The 25925-nt window shown below is 47.3% G+C and overlaps 1 protein-coding gene across 4 annotated transcripts in view; it reads right to left on the bottom strand.

Annotated features, from left to right (window-relative positions):
* Positions 1–11149: 11149 nt before the first annotated feature.
* LOC135909347 (riboflavin transporter 2-like) overlaps positions 11150–25925 on the bottom strand; it is an 86070-nt gene continuing 71294 nt past the window's right edge. For all 4 annotated transcript variants that reach the window (XM_065441294.2, XM_065441297.2, XM_065441299.2 and 1 more), the window contains exons 5-7: positions 23200–23433; positions 17530–17760; positions 11150–12062 (exon numbers count right to left, since the gene is read on the bottom strand). In XM_065441294.2, coding sequence (XP_065297366.1) covers positions 11874–12062; positions 17530–17760; positions 23200–23433 — 654 coding nt within the window. In that variant the 3' untranslated portion in view covers positions 11150–11873. The remainder of the gene's footprint in view (positions 12063–17529; positions 17761–23199; positions 23434–25925) is intronic.

Raw genomic sequence — 25925 nt, 5'->3', positions numbered from 1 at the left:
CCGTCTGGGACCCCGTGCAGAAAAACTTGATTGATAAACTGGAAAGAATTCAAAACCGAGCTGCTAGGTTCGTCCTGGGGCGGTATGGGCGGAGAGAAAGTTGTACTGAAATGAAACTTGAATTGAATTGGGAGCTGCTTTCCTCTCGGCGGAAAAAGTTGAGACTGAAGTTTTCATACCTCATATTTAATAATAAGACTGGAATTAGCAGTAAAAGCTACTTGAAAGAACCACATTATATTTCTAGGCGTAATGACCATTCACTTAAAATCCGCGAATACCGTTCCAGGACGCACTTGTTTGCGGATTCCTTTTTTGTGAAAACTATTGTGGAGTGGAATCAGCTGTGTGAAGAGCAAGTGTGCTGTACGAATGAAAATTTGTTTTTTCCCTCCTGTAACCCCCCTGCTATAACGCCTTCGGGCAATGCGGGGTAATTCTTGAATAAAGAATAAAGAATAAATAAAGCTTCAACACCGTAACAGAGGGCATGCTTCAGTCTGTAAAACAATTTCTAAATTAAAAATGTTTGCGAATGTGACATGTTAATCAAGAAGCAATGCATAGCATAGCGTGTATTCTATGACATAGCGTGTATTCCGTGCAACATATGCATTAAGGATTTGCTAGTACAGTAAATATTTTACAGTAAAAATCAGCCAGACATCAACATGCTTAAATAAAGCTTCAAAACCGTAACAGAGGGCATGCTTGAGTCTGTAAAACAATTTCTAAAAGAAAACACTGACCTGAGAAATTTCTGCGTTGGCTCAGTGTTTCCGCAGCATATCTGAAGCTGCGGTTTGTAAAGCTGAAGTGCACCCAGAGAATCGGAGCTAGAAATATTGAAAGCGTAGGGCACGCGCTTTTTTTCGAAGTATTTGGCTCCATGTTGGTCTTCGTAAGTAAGGGCATTGCTTTCAAAGTGAGCTTCTTCTCATCAACCTTTACAGTTTCTCATAGCGGCCCCGTGGAGGCCTGGGAAGAACAAATATGGTGTGTATTGCAATTACCAAATGGCCGTAGCATGAACAACGTACTATAAAACTCAAATAGTGCTTAGAAGTGCTGCATGACAATATGCCAAGAGGCTAGGCTGGTAGTTGCACTCCGCCACTTTAACAGTCACCTAGCTAATATGGCATAATACGCATTGCAGAGCCGTACCTACCTACTTCATGCTGAAAATGCTTTTATTTTGCGAAAGTAATGCTTTCCAGAGTAATATATCTAAACACTGTCGCAACTTGCAAACAGTGTATCTGGCGTTTGGTTTGCGGGGAGAACATACCATTTGCAAGACTAACTGCTATAAGCTTAAGAAATTTATACCTTCCCTCCCAAATCTCCGGCAAGCGCTTTTTATATAGCTCTTCACGTATTGCTTGTTTGGTTGTCTTTGCTAAGTGCTTAAGGCGCAGTGAAATCTCAAACTATATTATAGGTATATATACAACATTCTAAAAGAATAACATATTCGACATTCCATCTGGCATGTGGACGCTCTTTTGAAGGATTTCGTTGCGGAGAGAGGTTCTTCACAAGATCACGGAAATTAGATAAAAAGTGCAGGAACCTCTTGTCATCTTAAAGGTGCGCCCTTTTAAAGCGAAAGTTTAACTGGCCGCGAACTTGCGATTTCGCCGTGGCGGTGCTCCGAGGAGGCACATGACGTCACAACGCGCATCTCGCCGGGGATATTTCTCCCTCTCTCTCACTCCCTAGTCACTACTGCACATGCGCCACTAGTAGCAGCGAGCCACAGGTGTTCCGCCGCTGCGCAGCGCCGCCGTTTGGTAGGACGTCACGCGCGTTCCTCGTCGTTGCGCTCGCCTCCGCTCGCTTCGCCAGCTGCGTCGCATGCCTGATAACATGTCGGAGGATTGAAAAGGAGAGCTCGCGTGCGCCGCAGCTACAGTTGAGGCGGCAGTGTGGACGGCGACAATTCTGATAAGCAGGAGGAGGCCTGGAATCGACATCGGAAGGAGATGAAGAGGAAACGAATCGCTCGGGAAACAGACGAACAGCGCGCCGAACGACTGGCTAAACACCGCAGCATAGCTAGACAAACAGACTAACCTGGACTTGCAATCAAGGTTAACCAAGGCTAACCATGCTATGCCTTAGCTTTCGCTACGTATATCCGGGCATAGCCGAGCTAAGCCACTGCCAATTTTTACCAATAACTGCCTTCCAGCTTGCCTTCCTGCCAGACACCCCCCCCCCCCCCCCCCTTATCTGCCTGTTCCACGTTGTTACATCCCACTTTATGCCACAACGCGCCGAATATTGTTCTTTGCAGTATTATGTTAGCAGTGCTATTAGAGCGCTTATGTACTGATGCATAGTAGTAGAGAACATAATATAAAAGTTGGAAAGCAGTGGTTTTTTGTGCATAGACTATGCACACACCTGGAGCACTAATGGTCATTTTTCCCTATCTGCTAACCCACTTTAAACAGCAAAAGCTTACATAGAATTATTGTGCAAGGTCAGACCACAACTAATGCAGAGGTATCCTCGGTAAGCAAGGCATATTTATTTGGTGATATTTTTGGCGGCTTTGCTGTTGGGCTTTCTTTCCTGTTCAGCTGTGCAGGTTCATTAAGAAGTGACGAGACAGTTTGTCAATTTTAATCACTAAGGAGTTAGTGAAACCTTTTTTAGTCTTTTTTTCTTGATTTCAGACTCTGCACATTACATTTTCGGTAATGTTTTCCTTGTTTTGGCTTTTGTTTCAGTTATTTTATGGGGAGGGCCTGTGAACATACTTTACACCATGTCCGGTATATGCTGCCATAGAGTGTTCTTGGATGGAGTCGTACCCTTCGATTCTGTACACTATAATGTCTCTTTTCTGTGTCCAAGGCCGCTTTATATTTGAGTGTGATTGTAGCATTTTGATAAGTTTTGCTTCTGTCACTCAAGCTTGAAAGTTTGCTGCCCACTGCTGGTGGCATACTCGCACGAGATTTTTTTTCTATAAAAGGAAGTTTGTCCTTTATCCTGTGCACTGGTTGTCTTTTTGAATTTCAATCTGTTGTCTATTTTTGCTCTTTTGTTGCGTTTCAGATTAAGAATGGCTATCATATTGGACATTATTTAACCATATTGCACACAATATGGATGATATGTACTTGCATGATGCGGCCGCCATAGCTATAATACATATAATTTAATAATTCCCGAATAGTGCCTTTGCATGGTGGTGCAGCCATGAATTGTGACTATGAGGCATCTGGCACAGACAGCATCTGGCGCATAGTTTTCCACAGGCTGTGTCTTTCGGGCAAGTCGAGCTGATCCGCTTGCAAAGGGAGAACAAAGTTTGCTGGATAAGAAGTAAACCACCTGTACACTCAGTGGCCTTCTTCATATAGTGTGACATATCTGGTTACAGCGACCCTTGTTTTATGCACTTCTTATCCAGCAACGGTCTTTTGCTTTTGAAACACTCAGGATATCTTCAGGAAACTGGACCGGAATAACAATGAAAAACCAGCAGATGGTAATCATTGCACTTATCATGCAAAGCTTCGTACAGCATGATGAGAGCGTAAATTAATGAAGGTGTTCCTCAAGCCCTTGTAGCACATGTCCTGAGCTTGGAGCAACATAATGTATAGCACATTTTGATCGCATGCTATAGGTTCAGCAGGTGAGGCCATGGGTGAAGTGCAGAGCAAGGTCAAGAAAACATATCTGTGAGCAGCACCCTGGTAAAGGAGAAGCTGGCAAAACTAGTGGGAAGCCTGTTGAACATTTTGTAGACCCTGTTGCTGACTACATCAGGCAAAGTGTGAAACAAGAGAAGGAAGTCAACAACACATCCGAAGCTTTCTACATATATACACTGTGCTAAGGTTCTCAGGCAGGTCTCTGTTATAACAAGATATACCGTATAACCTTGCAATCGTGCTCAATCTTCATTAGTAATCTGTTCGCCGTTGTCAAAAGTCATAGTCGTGAATCGAATAAATTTTTTTTTGCTGTCGGAAGTGTTCATGCCGTTTCTGGACCCTACCTGTCAAATGAGGAGGTGCCATAGCCCAGTAAGTTTGAAATTTCCGCACTTGTAGGCTTTATAACTCCTGATGAGCACAGGTATTTTTGATGGATTATAGACTGGCTGAATGAGGTCTCTCAAACACGACCACTCCCACTCGTATCGACAAACGCACTGCCGAGGTAATGCCTATCTGGACCCCGAGCAAGAAGCCAGATTAGGCTCCGATTGCGCCATGTCTGGCGCAACAACGGCGCAACTGTGTACGCGACACATGCATGGTCAAGCATTGGCTTTTTTCACCGACATGCGATACCAAATAAGAGGGCGTTGGTAGTGCGTTTGCACAAATAAAAGCGACAACAGTATATGTTTTCGTTACGTTATACAGTATATGTTTTCGTTTCACGTAAAAAAAGGAAGCAAGACACGCGCGCGATGTGATGTATTTATTGATTCAATCAAAATCACCGGTATCCTTCAGAGTAGATAAGACAAGAACGAGGGCTTGGGCGGTGAGCGTATTCGAATCACAAATCGCAGTGTAGCACTGGCGGAACTGTGCGCAGAATGGCACTTCAGCATGGATGAGCAAGACCAAGACCCTCAAGCGCGGATGAGCAGCATTGACAAGCTGTGCCTTGCAAAAATCGCTTCCCCGCAGATAGGAGCCGAGTGATGGGCTGCATTTGATGCATATTAGGCGTAAGTTCATTGCAGGGTTGATGTCTGCTCTCCTTACTAGCCCTTCTAGATTGTTTCGTTAGCGTTGTCAGCACTCATTCGTTCGGGAAGGAGAGCTTTCTCGAAGTACTGTACCAGCTACTAGAAATCCTCAGCAATGTTAACTCTATGGTGCATTGCGTCGAAATAAGGGCAAATATTAATGGCCGGCTCTGGAACGGATCGTCGCGACGCGACTTCGTTGCCATGACACGCGCGCGAGCGAGCATCCAATCGTCTCTCAAATCACTCTAGGGAGCTCCTCTAAGCACATTGCTTCGCAGATTGACAGGAAAGGGTACGTGGCATATGGTGGTGCGTCGTCGTCGCTCGACAGCCCCGCGGCACAAGTCAAAATGGTCACGTAAATTGTTCGTCACGCATCAAGGTTCCCGTCTGGAGTGCGAAGGCCCGCTGCGTGTCGATTCGGCGGTCAAGAAGACTTGAATGTGTGGGTGTAGTTGGTGAGCACGAACATGACCAGGGCGCCGACGAAGGAGCCCCCCTGGGTGGCGACACCGTACCACAGGAGCGAGCGCGCGCCGCCGTGCGCCATGGTGCCCGCTGCCAGGCGGCACTTGACGAACGTCGTCAGGGACACGAACAGCACCCAGGCCAGGACCTGTGCATCGACGGGAAACATTGCATAGGTCGTGACTAGTTGTGGCTTTATAAATAAATGTTCCCTGCACAACAGACAGTAATATTGAAAAAGCTTCCGAACGACTCCGCGAATGCCAAGATATGTCGCCATGGTCTCTTACACTATACGCATTACATTGACAGGGACTGCTACGACTGGCCTGTGTGGTAAACAACTTGTGTCGCGTTGCCGAAACCACGGCGAAAGCCCAGCCATTTCGAATACGCTGTCCCACCCGCAAGCGTTAAAAAACGCATAGGAAGCCGCATAGGCGGAAAGAGCCTTTGTGCATGCATTCTCGCCTGCTTCCCTACTGCGCGCGCGACACCCCGATGTCTGCGTAGGCTCGCCAGTACTGTCTCCCTTGAGTGAGCGGGACGGTGAAGGAAGACCGAGGAGTTCTCCTCAGCGAGGAAATCGCCGGCTGTCTCTGTGTGCGCGCGTCAGTGCCTTTTCCTCTGCTGGGCCAGTGGCGGTTAGAAAATTCTGGGAAAGGGCTTACATATACCCAGCGGTGGCCGCAAGCGTGGAGAGCGTTTGCTTTCTCCTTCTCCTGAGAGAGGGCGTTCCAAAGAATCTAGAAAAGACGCCCTCGCTAACGGACTCCAGCCTTGAGGAGCCTTCAGCACAAGCGGACAACTTTCTGTGGCAATGAAGGGAAAGCTACAGGCGAGTGGCTGCTGCACATGTGTTACGGCGCCAAGTAGTCAGCCAGCGTTTCACAGTGCTATTGGTTTCTCGGAAGAGACGCTGAATCGAGGCAGCTTCACGTGAAACGGTTCCCCGTTTGCCCAGGCGCGGAAGGGAAAAGCCGCAAAATAAGTACACTCTTATTTTTAGTGGTGTGTTTTAACTTATTTAACTGGTGTTAATAAGGAGATTATGTTTTCTCTTTCCCAGCCTAAACTAACTTGGATAAAAACACCGGACTCTTTTCAGAAGCGCTCTCACTTGTGCGCGCTTTGCTTCCGTGGCTTTCCCTTCATTGCCAGAGAAAGTCGTCCGTTAGTACAGGGTCCTGAATATTTGGCTGCACGTGTTCAAAAAGAAAGAAAGATTTTGCACTAACCACTGCAGTGTTCTTGTTCAAATTTTGCAGAAAGATCGCATTTTGTCGTCGACTTCGTTTATTATAACACTTGGCACCATTAGTCATCTGTTTTTTAAGACAAAAACGAGAAACCCTTTTTACCTATGGAAAAAATGGCGTCTCAAAAGCCGGCCCTGGCACAGACTTGTGTCGCACCTGCCGGCAGCAGCAGGAAGGAGCTACTGCCGCCTAAGTGGCCGATTTCAAGATGCAGTCTCGTCTGCTATGTTTTCTCCTATAATCTCAGCATGACCTCGCTTGCTTTGCTGCAAAACATAGAGAATAACGCATTTCTAATCCAAATAAACTTACTTTTTCCGCAAATATTTGCTTTAATCGCCTTCATGTCGTCTGTTTCGTCATGCTGCTGCAGACGGCGACGTGTTTTTGTAGTTTAGCGAAGATTTCCTAACGCAAGAGGTGCGTTCTTTCAGCTCGGCTTCATTCTTTGGCACGGTTTCACAATGCCATTGTTTTCTCCAAGCAAGAAGGCGGCCGCTGTCTCATGGTTGCTGCAATCAGGCTCATTTGGCACAGTAAGGACAAACTACAAGGAGAGATTTCACCGGCGGCCTCCCTCTAGAGACAGTATCTGGCGATGGAAGAAGAGACTTGAACAAAGTGGCACCTTGCAGAAAATGCCAAGAAGGGACAAGGGGGATGCTTACCAAAGTTTGGCTGATGCTATTGAAGGTGCTTTTATTTTAAATGCCTCAATGTCCACGCAGTGCACTGCTTCAATATTCGGAGTGCATCCCACAATTACCGGTAGAAAAGCGCTGAAGAAGTGGTATCGCCCTTATAGGCTAAGAGTACTGCAGCAGCTCTTGTACCAAGACAAGACCCTTCTGCTAGCCTTCTGTCTGGCAGAGCAGCACAGAATAGGAATTAATCCGGGGCAGCTCTGTTTCCTGCTGTTTAGTGACGACGCGATGTTTCACCTGCCTGGCAATGTAAACAAGCAGAACACCAAGTATTGATCGAAGATTGACCCGGACTTGAGCCAACATACCGCGTTGGCTCAGTGTTTCCGCAGCATATCTGAAGCTGCGGTTTGTAAAGCTGAAGTGCACCCAGAGAATCGGAGCTAGAAATATTGAAAGCGTAGGGCACGCGCTTTTTTTCGAAGTATTTGGCTCCATGTTGGTCTTCGTAAGTAAGGGCATTGCTTTCAAAGTGAGCTTCTTCTCATCAACCTTTACAGTTTCTCATAGCGGCCCCGTGGAGGCCTGGGAAGAACAAATATGGTGTGTATTGCAATTACCAAATGGCCGTAGCATGAACAACGTACTATAAAACTCAAATAGTGCTTAGAAGTGCTGCATGACAATATGCCAAGAGGCTAGGCTGGTAGTTGCACTCCGCCACTTTAACAGTCACCTAGCTAATATGGCATAATACGCATTGCAGAGCCGTACCTACCTACTTCATGCTGAAAATGCTTTTATTTTGCGAAAGTAATGCTTTCCAGAGTAATATATCTAAACACTGTCGCAACTTGCAAACAGTGTATCTGGCGTTTGGTTTGCGGGGAGAACATACCATTTGCAAGACTAACTGCTATAAGCTTAAGAAATTTATACCTTCCCTCCCAAATCTCCGGCAAGCGCTTTTTATATAGCTCTTCACGTATTGCTTGTTTGGTTGTCTTTGCTAAGTGCTTAAGGCGCAGTGAAATCTCAAACTATATTATAGGTATATATACAACATTCTAAAAGAATAACATATTCGACATTCCATCTGGCATGTGGACGCTCTTTTGAAGGATTTCGTTGCGGAGAGAGGTTCTTCACAAGATCACGGAAATTAGATAAAAAGTGCAGGAACCTCTTGTCATCTTAAAGGTGCGCCCTTTTAAAGCGAAAGTTTAACTGGCCGCGAACTTGCGATTTCGCCGTGGCGGTGCTCCGAGGAGGCACATGACGTCACAACGCGCATCTCGCCGGGGATATTTCTCCCTCTCTCTCACTCCCTAGTCACTACTGCACATGCGCCACTAGTAGCAGCGAGCCACAGGTGTTCCGCCGCTGCGCAGCGCCGCCGTTTGGTAGGACGTCACGCGCGTTCCTCGTCGTTGCGCTCGCCTCCGCTCGCTTCGCCAGCTGCGTCGCATGCCTGATAACATGTCGGAGGATTGAAAAGGAGAGCTCGCGTGCGCCGCAGCTACAGTTGAGGCGGCAGTGTGGACGGCGACAATTCTGATAAGCAGGAGGAGGCCTGGAATCGACATCGGAAGGAGATGAAGAGGAAACGAATCGCTCGGGAAACAGACGAACAGCGCGCCGAACGACTGGCTAAACACCGCAGCATAGCTAGACAAACAGACTAACCTGGACTTGCAATCAAGGTTAACCAAGGCTAACCATGCTATGCCTTAGCTTTCGCTACGTATATCCGGGCATAGCCGAGCTAAGCCACTGCCAATTTTTACCAATAACTGCCTTCCAGCTTGCCTTCCTGCCAGACACCCCCCCCCCCCCCCCTTATCTGCCTGTTCCACGTTGTTACATCCCACTTTATGCCACAACGCGCCGAATATTGTTCTTTGCAGTATTATGTTAGCAGTGCTATTAGAGCGCTTATGTACTGATGCATAGTAGTAGAGAACATAATATAAAAGTTGGAAAGCAGTGGTTTTTTGTGCATAGACTATGCACACACCTGGAGCACTAATGGTCATTTTTCCCTATCTGCTAACCCACTTTAAACAGCAAAAGCTTACATAGAATTATTGTGCAAGGTCAGACCACAACTAATGCAGAGGTATCCTCGGTAAGCAAGGCATATTTATTTGGTGATATTTTTGGCGGCTTTGCTGTTGGGCTTTCTTTCCTGTTCAGCTGTGCAGGTTCATTAAGAAGTGACGAGACAGTTTGTCAATTTTAATCACTAAGGAGTTAGTGAAACCTTTTTTAGTCTTTTTTTCTTGATTTCAGACTCTGCACATTACATTTTCGGTAATGTTTTCCTTGTTTTGGCTTTTGTTTCAGTTATTTTATGGGGAGGGCCTGTGAACATACTTTACACCATGTCCGGTATATGCTGCCATAGAGTGTTCTTGGATGGAGTCGTACCCTTCGATTCTGTACACTATAATGTCTCTTTTCTGTGTCCAAGGCCGCTTTATATTTGAGTGTGATTGTAGCATTTTGATAAGTTTTGCTTCTGTCACTCAAGCTTGAAAGTTTGCTGCCCACTGCTGGTGGCATACTCGCACGAGATTTTTTTTCTATAAAAGGAAGTTTGTCCTTTATCCTGTGCACTGGTTGTCTTTTTGAATTTCAATCTGTTGTCTATTTTTGCTCTTTTGTTGCGTTTCAGATTAAGAATGGCTATCATATTGGACATTATTTAACCATATTGCACACAATATGGATGATATGTACTTGCATGATGCGGCCGCCATAGCTATAATACATATAATTTAATAATTCCCGAATAGTGCCTTTGCATGGTGGTGCAGCCATGAATTGTGACTATGAGGCATCTGGCACAGACAGCATCTGGCGCATAGTTTTCCACAGGCTGTGTCTTTCGGGCAAGTCGAGCTGATCCGCTTGCAAAGGGAGAACAAAGTTTGCTGGATAAGAAGTAAACCACCTGTACACTCAGTGGCCTTCTTCATATAGTGTGACATATCTGGTTACAGCGACCCTTGTTTTATGCACTTCTTATCCAGCAACGGTCTTTTGCTTTTGAAACACTCAGGATATCTTCAGGAAACTGGACCGGAATAACAATGAAAAACCAGCAGATGGTAATCATTGCACTTATCATGCAAAGCTTCGTACAGCATGATGAGAGCGTAAATTAATGAAGGTGTTCCTCAAGCCCTTGTAGCACATGTCCTGAGCTTGGAGCAACATAATGTATAGCACATTTTGATCGCATGCTATAGGTTCAGCAGGTGAGGCCATGGGTGAAGTGCAGAGCAAGGTCAAGAAAACATATCTGTGAGCAGCACCCTGGTAAAGGAGAAGCTGGCAAAACTAGTGGGAAGCCTGTTGAACATTTTGTAGACCCTGTTGCTGACTACATCAGGCAAAGTGTGAAACAAGAGAAGGAAGTCAACAACACATCCGAAGCTTTCTACATATATACACTGTGCTAAGGTTCTCAGGCAGGTCTCTGTTATAACAAGATATACCGTATAACCTTGCAATCGTGCTCAATCTTCATTAGTAATCTGCTCGCCGTTGTCAAAAGTCATAGTCGTGAATCGAATAAATTTTTTTTTGCTGTCGGAAGTGTTCATGCCGTTTCTGGACCCTACCTGTCAAATGAGGAGGTGCCATAGCCCAGTAAGTTTGAAATTTCCGCACTTGTAGGCTTTATAACTCCTGATGAGCACAGGTATTTTTGATGGATTATAGACTGGCTGAATGAGGTCTCTCAAACACGACCACTCCCACTCGTATCGACAAACGCACTGCCGAGGTAATGCCTATCTGGACCCCGAGCAAGAAGCCAGATTAGGCTCCGATTGCGCCATGTCTGGCGCAACAACGGCGCAACTGTGTACGCGACACATGCATGGTCAAGCATTGGCTTTTTTCACCGACATGCGATACCAAATAAGAGGGCGTTGGTAGTGCGTTTGCACAAATAAAAGCGACAACAGTATATGTTTTCGTTACGTTATACAGTATATGTTTTCGTTTCACGTAAAAAAAGGAAGCAAGACACGCGCGCGATGTGATGTATTTATTGATTCAATCAAAATCACCGGTATCCTTCAGAGTAGATAAGACAAGAACGAGGGCTTGGGCGGTGAGCGTATTCGAATCACAAATCGCAGTGTAGCACTGGCGGAACTGTGCGCAGAATGGCACTTCAGCATGGATGAGCAAGACCAAGACCCTCAAGCGCGGATGAGCAGCATTGACAAGCTGTGCCTTGCAAAAATCGCTTCCCCGCAGATAGGAGCCGAGTGATGGGCTGCATTTGATGCATATTAGGCGTAAGTTCATTGCAGGGTTGATGTCTGCTCTCCTTACTAGCCCTTCTAGATTGTTTCGTTAGCGTTGTCAGCACTCATTCGTTCGGGAAGGAGAGCTTTCTCGAAGTACTGTACCAGCTACTAGAAATCCTCAGCAATGTTAACTCTATGGTGCATTGCGTCGAAATAAGGGCAAATATTAATGGCCGGCTCTGGAACGGATCGTCGCGACGCGACTTCGTTGCCATGACACGCGCGCGAGCGAGCATCCAATCGTCTCTCAAATCACTCTAGGGAGCTCCTCTAAGCACATTGCTTCGCAGATTGACAGGAAAGGGTACGTGGCATATGGTGGTGCGTCGTCGTCGCTCGACAGCCCCGCGGCACAAGTCAAAATGGTCACGTAAATTGTTCGTCACGCATCAAGGTTCCCGTCTGGAGTGCGAAGGCCCGCTGCGTGTCGATTCGGCGGTCAAGAAGACTTGAATGTGTGGGTGTAGTTGGTGAGCACGAACATGACCAGGGCGCCGACGAAGGAGCCCCCCTGGGTGGCGACACCGTACCACAGGAGCGAGCGCGCGCCGCCGTGCGCCATGGTGCCCGCTGCCAGGCGGCACTTGACGAACGTCGTCAGGGACACGAACAGCACCCAGGCCAGGACCTGTGCATCGACGGGAAACATTGCATAGGTCGTGACTAGTTGTGGCTTTATAAATAAATGTTCCCTGCACAACAGACAGTAATATTGAAAAAGCTTCCGAACGACTCCGCGAATGCCAAGATATGTCGCCATGGTCTCTTACACTATACGCATTACATTGACAGGGACTGCTACGACTGGCCTGTGTGGTAAACAACTTGTGTCGCGTTGCCGAAACCACGGCGAAAGCCCAGCCATTTCGAATACGCTGTCCCACCCGCAAGCGTTAAAAAACGCATAGGAAGCCGCATAGGCGGAAAGAGCCTTTGTGCATGCATTCTCGCCTGCTTCCCTACTGCGCGCGCGACACCCCGATGTCTGCGTAGGCTCGCCAGTACTGTCTCCCTTGAGTGAGCGGGACGGTGAAGGAAGACCGAGGAGTTCTCCTCAGCGAGGAAATCGCCGGCTGTCTCTGTGTGCGCGCGTCAGTGCCTTTTCCTCTGCTGGGCCAGTGGCGGTTAGAAAATTCTGGGAAAGGGCTTACATATACCCAGCGGTGGCCGCAAGCGTGGAGAGCGTTTGCTTTCTCCTTCTCCTGAGAGAGGGCGTTCCAAAGAATCTAGAAAAGACGCCCTCGCTAACGGACTCCAGCCTTGAGGAGCCTTCAGCACAAGCGGACAACTTTCTGTGGCAATGAAGGGAAAGCTACAGGCGAGTGGCTGCTGCACATGTGTTACGGCGCCAAGTAGTCAGCCAGCGTTTCACAGTGCTATTGGTTTCTCGGAAGAGACGCTGAATCGAGGCAGCTTCACGTGAAACGGTTCCCCGTTTGCCCAGGCGCGGAAGGGAAAAGCCGCAAAATAAGTACACTCTTATTTTTAGTGGTGTGTTTTAACTTATTTAACTGGTGTTAATAAGGAGATTATGTTTTCTCTTTCCCAGCCTAAACTAACTTGGATAAAAACACCGGACTCTTTTCAGAAGCGCTCTCACTTGTGCGCGCTTTGCTTCCGTGGCTTTCCCTTCATTGCCAGAGAAAGTCGTCCGTTAGTACAGGGTCCTGAATATTTGGCTGCACGTGTTCAAAAAGAAAGAAAGATTTTGCACTAACCACTGCAGTGTTCTTGTTCAAATTTTGCAGAAAGATCGCATTTTGTCGTCGACTTCGTTTATTATAACACTTGGCACCATTAGTCATCTGTTTTTTAAGACAAAAACGAGAAACCCTTTTTACCTATGGAAAAAATGGCGTCTCAAAAGCCGGCCCTGGCACAGACTTGTGTCGCACCTGCCGGCAGCAGCAGGAAGGAGCTACTGCCGCCTAAGTGGCCGATTTCAAGATGCAGTCTCGTCTGCTATGTTTTCTCCTATAATCTCAGCATGACCTCGCTTGCTTTGCTGCAAAACATAGAGAATAACGCATTTCTAATCCAAATAAACTTACTTTTTCCGCAAATATTTGCTTTAATCGCCTTCATGTCGTCTGTTTCGTCATGCTGCTGCAGACGGCGACGTGTTTTTGTAGTTTAGCGAAGATTTCCTAACGCAAGAGGTGCGTTCTTTCAGCTCGGCTTCATTCTTTGGCACGGTTTCACAATGCCATTGTTTTCTCCAAGCAAGAAGGCGGCCGCTGTCTCATGGTTGCTGCAATCAGGCTCATTTGGCACAGTAAGGACAAACTACAAGGAGAGATTTCACCGGCGGCCTCCCTCTAGAGACAGTATCTGGCGATGGAAGAAGAGACTTGAACAAAGTGGCACCTTGCAGAAAATGCCAAGAAGGGACAAGGGGGATGCTTACCAAAGTTTGGCTGATGCTATTGAAGGTGCTTTTATTTTAAATGCCTCAATGTCCACGCAGTGCACTGCTTCAATATTCGGAGTGCATCCCACAATTACCGGTAGAAAAGCGCTGAAGAAGTGGTATCGCCCTTATAGGCTAAGAGTACTGCAGCAGCTCTTGTACCAAGACAAGACCCTTCTGCTAGCCTTCTGTCTGGCAGAGCAGCACAGAATAGGAATTAATCCGGGGCAGCTCTGTTTCCTGCTGTTTAGTGACGACGCGATGTTTCACCTGCCTGGCAATGTAAACAAGCAGAACACCAAGTATTGATCGAAGATTGACCCGGACTTTCTGGCCACCGATCCGGTGAAGTCAAAAGGATTGGCAGTTTGGTTTCGTGCCTGGCGGGAAGGCGTTGGGCCATTCTTTTTTGACGAACCGGTCACGGCTGAGAAGTACAAGAATATGCTGGAGACATATTTTCTGCAACAGCTGGAGGACAACCACATGCAAAAGGGTCTTTGCATATTCCAGCACGACGGCGCGCCAGCTCGCTACGCCGAGAGCGTGCGTTGGATGGGTCATCCAACATGCCGCGGCCTCGGCGTTCATCTGACCTCATTCCTTGTGGCTTTTTCGAGTAAAGATTCATTAAAGGCCACGTCTACAGCCGAGGAGCAATTGGCAGCACCGATGAACTGAAAGAGTAGCTTGAGCAAACATTCACGTTAATTACAGAAGAAATGCGTGCATCCGTGTTCAGCAGCTACGAAGGACGGCTGCAAATGTGCATCGATGCTGACGGAGGGCATTTCGAGCGCTAAGCACGCTTGTGGTTTCGCGCCACCGAGTTTCCGCCTCTACATCGTTGATCAACCGAAAGGGTCCTCATCAGGACCCACACCATGACGCTCAGCAAGAGTCGAGCAACCACGACTCTACCCGTAACCGTCTATAAAAGATGTGATTGCACCATCCACCACAAAAGCTTCACACATGTTACCCAAACTTATTTGTGGTACGGCTAAATCGTAATAGTAAGCTACATAAGGGAGAATATATAAGAGAACATGAACGTAACTTACAGAAAAGAAAAACAAAAACAAATTTATGCTACATGTCATCTCTCTTTTGTTACAAGCAGACGACATGAAAGCGAGTGCAGCAAATATTTGCGTAAAAACTAAGTTTAGTTGGGTTAGAAATGCGTTATTCTCTCTGTTTTGCAGCAAAGCAAGCAAGGTCATGTTGAGATCATAGGAGAAACATTAGCAGACGAAACCGCATCTTGAAATCGGCCGCTGAGGCGGCAGCAGCTCCTTCCTGCTGCTGCCGGCAGGCGGCGACACAAGTCTGTGCCAGGGCCGAGTTTCCGGTTGTGGGAAGTTCTGGGAAGTTCATAGTGTTTTATAGTGTTCATAGTGCGGATGTTGTAGGAGTTCATAGTGTTTATTTTCTTTTTTAACCTATAGGTAGGACATTAGGCCTAGGTCATTAGGCCTACGACATTAGACCTAGGCCGGAGGTTGTGGGAGTTCACAGCGTTTTTTTCTTTTTTAACATAGGTAGGAGATTAGACCTAGGTAACACATTAGACCGCCACCAAGCTCTGCTAGAGCTTGGTGGCCCAACCCACCGCCCCGTTCCAAAGGACACGCTCACAACATTCATCCATTCATCCATCCGTCCATCCATCTAGGGCTGGCTTTTCGACGCCATTTTCCCCATAGGCGACAACAGTTTCTCATTTTTCTCCTAAAAAACAGAGACTAATCGGGCTAGTGTCATACTAAACGAAGCCGATGACAAAATGCGATCGCTCTGCGAAATTTGAGCAAGAATAGTGCAACGGTGAGTGCAAACTCATTTTTTGAACACGCAAAGCCAAATACTCAAGGCCATGTATACAGTGTCTGTCGCTCTTATTCAGGAAGCTTGTAAAGCTGACCGCTCAATAGCGATATATTTAAACGTCTTCGTTACTCGCAACGTCGTTTGTATCGCGTCACTACCTGGGCCCCTCCCTACTGGGAAAGCTTTAGACTGCCAGGCCGATGATACCTCTGCGGTCCTGGGTGCACAGTTTCAACATAGCGCAGGCTCCCCTACTTCAAAACAGTGCGAGGCCTATCGAACAAGTAAACACACCTTGTCGGAGTGCCCTGCCAACTCCACCTTCAAAAAGACTACTTCTTAAGCTACGACACAGCCAGTTACCCAGCAGCTGGGAGGAGTAGACTAGTCCCCTTGAAAGTTTGAAAAACTATGGTCGTCGGTTCTGGTGCTGGACCAGGAGGCGTGCTGGACGTGCTGGACCAGGAGGCATGAGCCTACCAGGAGGCCCGGATTGAGGCGTTAGTTTCTTCTGAAGGAATAATTATTATTAATCGCTCTGTCTGTCTCTCTCTCTCTCTGTCTCTCTCTCACTCTCTCTACCTCTATTGCAGGACTGCTCTGCTCGTCTGAATCTGCAAACTTTGGGAGTGGTAGGAGCATTGCCCTTCGTCAAACAAAGCAAATGCGTACAGGAGATGTATAGCAGACTGCCAGAAAACGTGGTGTGGCCCTCGAGGTTGTGTTGCGCCCTATCCTGTGGCCACTCGGTGGGGCTGTGTTCAACGAAAATAAGGGGAAACATTTACTGCTATGACCATTGACCGTTGAAATTTTATTTATTAGCTCACGTAAATGTGTCAGTAGCTGCAAAATCTTCACAAAAGTGAAGTATTTTCATAATACGTGCATTTTTTTGCTAAAGAAGAGCCATGCATTCCAGGGAAGTGCTTACTATAATAATCCTGATCACAGCTTGAGAAGCGCTCTCCCCATTTTTATGCTGTGGGACACGTCATCTGCTATTCATATATAGATATACGTTTGTACGTATCCCCAATGCTAAAACTCTCATCGCTGATTCTTTGGTATAATGAACGTACAGCAGGAAACTCAGAGTGGTTGCTCCCCTATGATAGGTCTGAGAACAGGCGTGACTGCTGAACTTTTGAAAACATTACCGCAAACGATTTTTAGCGGGTAGCTTTAGAACCGTCACGCCGGGCGACGACGCAGGTTGTGTGGATCAGAAGGTTACAGAAAGCCTAACCAAGAACTGCTACTGCAGTAAAATGTTTTTTTTTTGCGTCAGTTTACTATCACAATTGTTTTATTTATGCATTGGCCAAAGCCGCTTCAGTGCTTAAGAACTAAGAATAGCAATGAAAACAAAAAATTTAAGTGTGAGCCTTTTGGTAACGCTAACCAGTCTCTTAAGTCAAGGTGATTGATCTTCCAGGGCCAGAAAAGTTGAATTTTATGAGAAGTAGATTGTGCGATTCGAAGCAATAACATGTTCTATTTATTGATTGCGAATATAAATCATATAGAAAAAACGATAGGACAAATTCGGGTGAGCTACCCTCACTTTAGAGGTGCAGACATATTCCGTGCTGTAAGCTTCTGGGCCTGTATCCACAAAAACCTCTTTTGTTATAATTCTTCGCAAGAGAAACTTTCTGCCAATACTGATACTAGACATGTGAGCGAAGGCTCCCGGCTTGTGGCGAAGAGCTCTTTCAAACGAAAAGCTTTGTAGATTCAGCTCCGGAAATATATGCCAGCGACTCAGAAGAATTTCAATATCGTCGCGCTGTAACAATCGTTCTGAAACAGGGTAATAATGCGGCGGGGCGGGGGGAGAAGTACGCACCATGATGGACGCTCCGGCGACCGTTCCTACGAGGACTGGATTTGGGCTCTGCACGGCCAGCAGCAAGATGTAGGCCGCGCAGCCGAGGCCGCCCGCCGTGATGAACGCGAGTCCCCCGAGGCTCTTGAGAGGCAGCAGGGCGGCCACGGCGCACGACACCGGGTTGGCGATCACCGCAAGGTTGGTGGCCAGGTGGTACGCGAGCTGGCCGTACGGAAGGCTCGAATAGGTCTGCCAATGAACGTTACGCATTTTCCTGTCAGAGTGCGCAACAGACTGCTCTACAACTAATATCACTGGTGGTATAAGTCGTACTGGTAAGAAGAAAGAATAACAATTGCACACAGTAATATTGATGCATTTCTTCGGGTGTGTGAAATTCATAGTGGGCTTGTAGAAAATGGCCTATGATTAGCGTATGGAAGAGCAAGCATATCACAAAAAAGGCACGCGCACTAATACACGATGAAACACGCAGGTTACTCGTAGACAGCAGAAATAACGAGCTGAAAAAAGAGATATAAAAGAACTTTCAGGAAATAAAGCCATTGCACGACATTACTAGTGCATTCATAGAAGATACTGCATACGAAAGACTGTAGACAGTAAAGCAGTACGCCGGTTAAAAAATGAACGGTGCACACAGCAGCATATCTCGACAAGTAACGCACATCATACTGTGCATTTATATATATATATATATATATATATATATATATATATATATATATATATATATATATATATATATATATATATATATATATATATATATATATATATATATATATATATATATATATATATATATACCATTTTCATATATATATATATATATAGATACCATTTCCACCTAAGCTCTTATATATATATATATATATATATATATATATATATAAGAGCTTAGGTGGAAATGGTATCAAAGTTTATTCAGTTATTTTCTTCAGTTCACAGCAAGGATGTTGTGGGGAAGAGGACTCAATATTTTAGGAATATAAGCCACACGGATCGTATGTATCTAAATATTATAAGCGCTCGATACTAAAGAGCATGCAATATATTGTAATTTAAAGCGGGATAAGGCTTCTCCCCCAAAAAATGCGTTTGTGTAAACTGTTTGTTAAAAATATTTGTACGCAGTTCGTAGGCGAATCAGCCGTACTTGGAAACTGCACTTTTGGGTCCAATGCATAATTTCTCTTCAAAATGTAACGACCACCGGGCTGGTCTGTTGCATTTGGAATCGTGAACCTTACACCCCTGTCAGCGAAGCTCAATTAAGTAGCTCGACGAACAGAGTGAATGGGAAGGGACCAGACGCTGTACAAAATACAGGTTTTATCACGTTACGGACATCCTTCAAACAAGTGTATTAAAAACCTGAGTGAAAATGAACATTTAAGCATTTCACAGTTTGCGTGCGTGACCATAACATAGGAGGTGAAGAATCGGAAATGTGAAGAGATATGAATATTTCCTAAACAGCTTCATGGAACTAATTTTCACGCACAATATTCTAGTTTTTTGTCGCAGTACAGTTGTTGCAAAAGTTTCCTCAGTGTAGCTAAGCAGCAGCGACGTGCAGCACGTGCGACAATGCACTAAAACCCTGCCATTTCCGGATTAAAAAAAACTTCAATCTTAAAGCTCCACGTTTTTAAATATATGTTTAAAATAAGTGAAAAAACAAATGTTGGGCGATACGTTTACTAAAATGTTGATGAGAAAGGGCACCATAATGAGGCCTAACTGAACGCCTGAATCGAGGTAATGTTTAGTTCTAAACTTGCTCTTAATTTGTTTGCCAAATTACCTGTGCGCGATTAGATAGACAGCCACTTAGTCAATGCATTGGAACCGCAAAACGAAAGCTTGTACAGTGCCTCCAAGTTGATCCCGTGGCTAGCTAGCCAAGCGAAAAGCTTTAGGAAAACTATGTCATAGGGTACTGAAAACACCGTTTTTTTTGTTTGTTTCGGACAGCTTGCATAGACTCAGTAAACAACGTGCAGTTTCCCTGAAGGACTCCACACACGGTATACGGCCTCCGTCCACGGCCGTTTACTTGGCGCACTCTGTCCTCCCTTTAGAAGCCGGTAATATGGGGTTATGCGCCGCGAGCCGCGCCAGTACCAATGCCAGGCGTGGCACCGAAAGCGAGAGACAACCGCACGTGGACAGGAGCGTAGCATGAAACTGGGCGCCCGTGTTAGTGCGGCTGTGGAAAAACTATTTAGGTTCAATTAAATCTGTTTTTTATTAGTCACTGGGCACTGTTTAACGTAACGTAAATGTTTTGAATGGAGCAAAGCCACGCAATTTTCACCAATGGCACGTACGGGAGAATTGGCAGTTAAATACTGCACCCATTTCATCCGACGCCCTTAATTAGAGGGCTCACGACAGATGTTTTCAGAGCACTGCGGCATCGACGGCTGTCACTGAAAATGCGGCACAAACTTCAAAACATTCATTCGGCGAAGAATGGTTGGGCAACGAGCGCGCGGCGCGCCGTTCGCCTCGATTTCTTCCGCGTCCTGGCTTGCGCAAGCCGCGGTGCTCCTTGGAAGTGTTGCCGTCGCGTGGTGAGGTTCGACATCAAGCTGCTTTCTGTAAAATATATTTACGCGATGTCCGGTCATACACCGATGTCAGGGAACCACTGTGTGGTATTTGGCTGCAGTATATAACTACAACGAAGCCATTGGTTTCTCGAACACGCAACGTGCAATGCAAGCGACGGTGTGCGGCTATAAACTATTTCGGTTGCATCGGCTCCCACTCGACGGCGAGGAACGGTGTCTGCTGATCGCCAGCGTGAGTTGAAAAAAGAAAGCTCAATATTTACCTGTGATCCCTTGGTGCCGGAAGGGAAACATAAAAGTGCTCATGTACGATGAACTCAGTTCAACTCTGAAACATCCAAGCGGCAATTGTGAATCAACTTGCGACAGTCACCAGCATTGCTTTCACGCATTTCGAAATTGTTAGGCATCGTGTATGAGGTTGATGGCGTGTCTCAGCACAGTGGTCACGGCGATTGGTAAAACCAATGGCGCACAAGATTTGCACTTAAGCACCACCACTTTGCCCTGTAATGCAGTTATATCAAACATGCACCACATAAAAACAGTGTGAAGACACTTTGTGAAGAAAAAATTTTCGGAAAACAGTGCGTCCAACAGGACAACTGAGCAAGAGTGAACAGAAAGATCGGCTTTTATCGCACTTCGCCTTGTACGGCATGCTGTTGTTACTACACGAAACGAATTTATTGGGGTGAATAAATAGCCTACAAAAACGGTTCCACCACTTGCCAAAGTAAACAGCAGAACAGCACTCACATTGTTGCACTTCTCTCGTATGTTTCTCGAACTACTCATTCGTGCTAAAACACAGCCTAGGTAAACTACAGGGCTAACGTTGCATAATGGCATATTTGTAAAACGAATGTTTATAAATACAAAACTGTTCACAGAGACGACTGTAAGGACATGCGTGCATATTTTGCACTAGGAGCTCTGTCTGCCTCACGGCAGCAGAAATGCTGGCCACGTTGAGTCAAGTCACTTTTGGTATGTCTGGCAGAATCTTCTCCATCGTAAACGTCGTCAAGTAAAAAGACCGTGTAAGCGACCGTCACTGTGCATGTACCTATAGCATAAAACACGGAGAATTCTCCCAAGTCAGCACGTTGGCGAAAACAAACGGCGCCTTGGATGAAACGGTTGATAGGAATGCGCGACCAGTGCGCTTCCGAACACAGCAGACGCTCCGAGCCCGATTGGCATTGATATCCTCCAGGCCGCACACCGCCGGCGACACACGGTCTATACACTGCGCGCCGAGCGCTGTGTACTATGAGCAGAGCATGTACGCAGTTGAGTGAGCCGGTGAGATTACTTCGGCGAGCTACGCAACTGTTCCTGAGCCAAACTACTCGCGCGGCGCCGATGTGGGCGCTGCGCGTAGATTTGACATTACGCAAAAGGTGGCGACTTTCTTCGACGGAGCGGCATGCACGGCAAGAGAACAGCGACTCTCGGCCGTCGAAACAGTTCGGATCGATTGCTCTGAGATGTTTCGGTTCGCGTTGAGTCCGAAGAAGACAGAAAAAAAATTATCGGTTCGATTCTGGTTCAGGTAATAATGATTCAGCTCCGGTTTTCGAGTCGATTCCGGTTCGCTTCGACACCCTACTTGACTTCCCATCTCCAGCATCTCACTGCAAGGTCCGAGGACCAAGCACCGTAGGTCTCGCAATCATATCTGGCACCGTGTCTCACTTTCCTTTTTTTTTTCTTCAGGTGCTGCGGCAATCGTGTTGTCTGTGCGATGTTTTCTGTCGGCGGTTGATTTCATGAAGGTTGGCCGCTGGTTTTTTCCACCACCGTTAGCCGGAACGACGCGGCCGCACACAGTAGGTTGTTACCATATATAGTAATTAGTCTCCCGAGGACAAGTACAGTCTGTCGTAGAAGTTAAAACGCAGAAAAAGAGCGTAACGCCGCTAAAAATAAACGAGCACACCGTCCAGCCTCTGCGCCGCTAAAAAAGTATTATAGCACTCTGCTATATGTGTATCTATGCCGCTTGTGCAAGGTTGATGTTACACTATTTCCCCGCCAAGGTTGTTCAAGCCAGGTCTTACGTCCCTGACTAATTGCTGACAATGTTGGATAATTGCAGCGCGCTAAAAATGTCAGGACAAATGTATTTTATCTTAAATCTCAGAATATGAAAAAGTTGACAAGAATATTACTGCTCAGAATCTGAAAGTGTTGTGATTTCCCTGGTACCGATCTTTACAACCAGTGAAGTTGGGCCTGCGTGATGAAATCACAGGCCTTACACGGCGGGTTAAAGCTTGTAAAGGTCCAAAAAGCTTAAGCGCACGCCCGTGTTGTCGCACCTGCATATAGATCAACGCCGACCATTGAGTTCAAGCACAGCGCAAAACCTTGCTATCGTTGTCAGTGCTCCGCCCTTCGGACAAAACTGCAAATGTTATCACCATCCACAAGTTTGACATGAGCTTATCTTGCATCCACACTTGATTTTTACTCAGTTAGGCCACCCTAATAAAACTGATAAGCAGTTGTGTAGAACTTAAGTTTTCTTACAGTAACTGATACTCCGGATTCCAAGGGGTGCAAAAGCCTGCCCATTGAGTCAGCCGCTATCAAGGATCATCACCAGTTTAAAAAGCATTAAGCAAAATTACATAAGTATAAAATGTGCTGTATGTTCGCTTCTGTATTGTTACTTGTTTTTTATTTTTTATGTTCTTAACCACACCTCTAATACTTACGGTTCTCAAGGGACCCTAAATAAATAAATAAGTGAACTAAATAAACAAATAACGAGCTGAGTAACTAAATAAATAAATATATAATTGAGTAAGCACTCCATAGTCCACAATCGACGGTGATTAAAAAAGAAAGACTGAACAGACTACATGCGCCGGGCTCCAGGGCGGCGGAACTCAGTTGGCAACGAGAATGAGGACCTAGCAAGGGGCTAAACACAGATTGTTTGCAGCATAGCCGCGGCTACATTTGTCCACTGTGCTGCACACAGTCAGTTTGTTTATCTTAGGTAGATTGCGGAAATTACTTCGCTACGTCTCCCCACTCTCAAGGTGGGTCACATTGGTGGGGAAGTGCTCACCTGTATGGCGAGCAGGACGCCGTTTCCGAGGCAGGCGATGACGGCCTGCAAACCTAGCACGAGCCACCACTGAGAGCGCTTGAGGCGGCCTTGTCTACTCAGCGAAGAGCTCTCGCCCGAAGAGCGCCGGACTCCAGCCCCACCATTTTCGCTCGTGGCAGTGGCCACTTCATTGTCGGGCTCGTAGCCCCGATTCTCAGCCGCACCATACCGCAGGCCTTTCTTGTCGGGAACCTGCGAGAGCAACGAGGCTAATGACGTTGACGCCGAACGCTGCGAAGGAACAATGTACTGCCGGCGTGGCCATCACCTGTAATCAAGTCTAGAGCACAGTACCACATGTCATTGTTAGAAGAAGTTCGGATACATAAAATGGATTCCTGCACTTGAATAAATCACTGGAAATTAAAAGGTACACCAGGCCCCTGTCGTTTCCGCTTCCTGCGCCCTTGCCGCCCGAGACATGGCGCCGCGCGGAGTGCTATCGGCGCAGCGTTCTCCAGCCCTGAGAAACTATAGCCGCCCACCGAGAACATTTCGAAGGTCCTTCTTGGCTGAGCTCAGACCGGCTAGCGTCTGTCACTAGCAAGGCTGCACTTCATAAACCCGCACTTATACCTGAACGCCAAGTGGCCGACATGCCTGGCCAGAGGTACGGCCGCATATTTGTGGAGTTTCTTTGCCGTTTACACAATCCAAGACAGGACACTTCACTTCCTGGCGGGCACCGACCTGGCACCCTGGAGGAGTGAATTGATTCGCCAACGCAGATCGGGCCCAAGGGCGCATCCAGCCTTAAAGTGCTTTTCTGGACTATTTCAGGGAAAAGGAAAGGCCCAGCGACCTCCTTGCAGAACAGACCTCGGGACCACTCCACCTCGAGGAAGAAGACAACACTGGTCTCCCTCCCCCGCCCCCATAGAGCACCTCTGTTCTGCCGCGAAGTCTAACATATGGAATGCAGAAATAAAGGCGCTTAAAAAAGGACCTTGTGAAACCACTGCTTGAAGCTTGTGGGAATGCGCGACCCTCGCGCCTCCCCTGATGTTTTTCCCGCATAGCGCGTCTCCTGTGGTCCCGCTTCGCAACGTGGCCTGCGTGACGTCAGCGCGGTCGATGTGGTTAAAGCGCACTCCGAGAGATGGCGCTAGTGTTGCGCGGCTGCGGGGTTACCCTCGGCGGGAGAGACGAGGCGCGCTCTCTTGGCTTCGAGACAGCAAACGGGCTGCACGTGCAGCAACGCTCTTCCCCGGCGGGTCGCCGAAGCAGCGCGGCGACCGATGCATCTGCGAGACCGCCTCGCGTGGCCGCCTTCGAACGCGCCACGATTCGCATGACTATACACGCGAACGACCAGGCGTTAGGATCCAGCATGGGGCGAACATATTCGCTCGCTTCCGGTCGCGGTAAGTCGGACTTCTAGATTTGTCGCGCGCCCATCGGCATGTTTTAACGCGATAGCGTTAAGGAGCTCGTGTCGCAGAAAAGCCGGTGTCGTCGGCATCGGTGTCGGCGTCCGCGGCGTTGACCGTGAGCGATAAATCACGGCAGGCACTCCATAAATAAAAAGCAACTTCCAGGATGGGTTGGGTGGGAATCGAACCAGGGTCTCCGGAGTATGAGACGGAGACGCTACCACTCAGCCACGAGTTCGATGCTTCCAAGAGGTACAAACGCGCCTCTAGTGAATGCGGTTTTGCCTTCGAAACGAGCCGTGGAAAGTTATACTGCAGTGTATATCGGTAATTATGACCATGTAACTTACAGAAGTCGCAATTACACGAGTAGCGAAGTGCGTTTCGCTGCATTTCTTCTGCGCTTTCCGCACACGCAGAGCCATCTTGCGGCAAACACAGAAGACCCCCTCCTCTCCATGTACGGCGCTGCCCCGACAGATAGCGCCACGCGCGCATTGGAGCTGTCGCGGCTCGGACTCTCTCCCCTGACAACGCTTCGCCTTGCTCCCTAAGCATCCTTCCTTTCTTTAGATCACTATCTGTCCACCTCTCTGCCCGTGCCGATCACGACGTTTGGCTGGCGTGCATCATTTCCCCCTCCGAGAGATACGGAGTTCTTTGGTTCGTTCCGCTTGCTCAGGTGCACGTTTCGTTGCTGCGCCGAACGCCGCGTTGCTCGACCATATGGCTCGACGCTCACCGCGTCCGATGCGGGGCGCCTCGTGAGTGATGGCTGCCCTGTAGCCCATTGTCTTACACCCCTTGGCGGGTCGACGGGAACGCTGTCGCGTTCCACTCTTGAAGGCGAAGCTTAAGCGTCCTCCAATTTTTGTGGATAGCAACTCGGCTAGCAGGCATTGATGTATGAAAGGTGCAATAAATGCCCTTGTGATCGTTTGCACTACTGTGTTGTCGTTCCTTTGTCCCAAGAGTACGGTGTGAGATATCCCACATCAGACACCACATCTGGCTGCCCAACGTGGACCTCTTGGGGCATCCGACGATAGTCTTAACAGTTTGCTTCGTTCGAGACCTTTGTTTGAACCGAAGCGTAGGCCTAGCGTGAATTGTGATCGCTAGCGTCGGCGGCGTGCTTTCTTGAGCGAGGCGACGGTGGCTGTAGTGTGTTTGAACATGTCAACTTACTAAGCCTTTTCGCAAGTGTTTTTTTTAATGGCATTCGTTGGTACGAGAGCCACGTGGTCTGCATCCTGGGAGAGCGAGGCTGAGCGCCCGCGGAGCAGTGGCAAGCCTGAAGCGAGTGAGTAC

The sequence above is a fragment of the Dermacentor albipictus genome, chromosome 1, assembly GCF_038994185.2.
Source record: "Dermacentor albipictus isolate Rhodes 1998 colony chromosome 1, USDA_Dalb.pri_finalv2, whole genome shotgun sequence".
In the NCBI taxonomy this organism is placed as follows: Eukaryota; Metazoa; Arthropoda; class Arachnida; order Ixodida; family Ixodidae; genus Dermacentor; species Dermacentor albipictus.
Note: the sequence above shows the minus strand (reverse complement) of the source record. Positions and strands in the feature narration are given on the sequence as shown.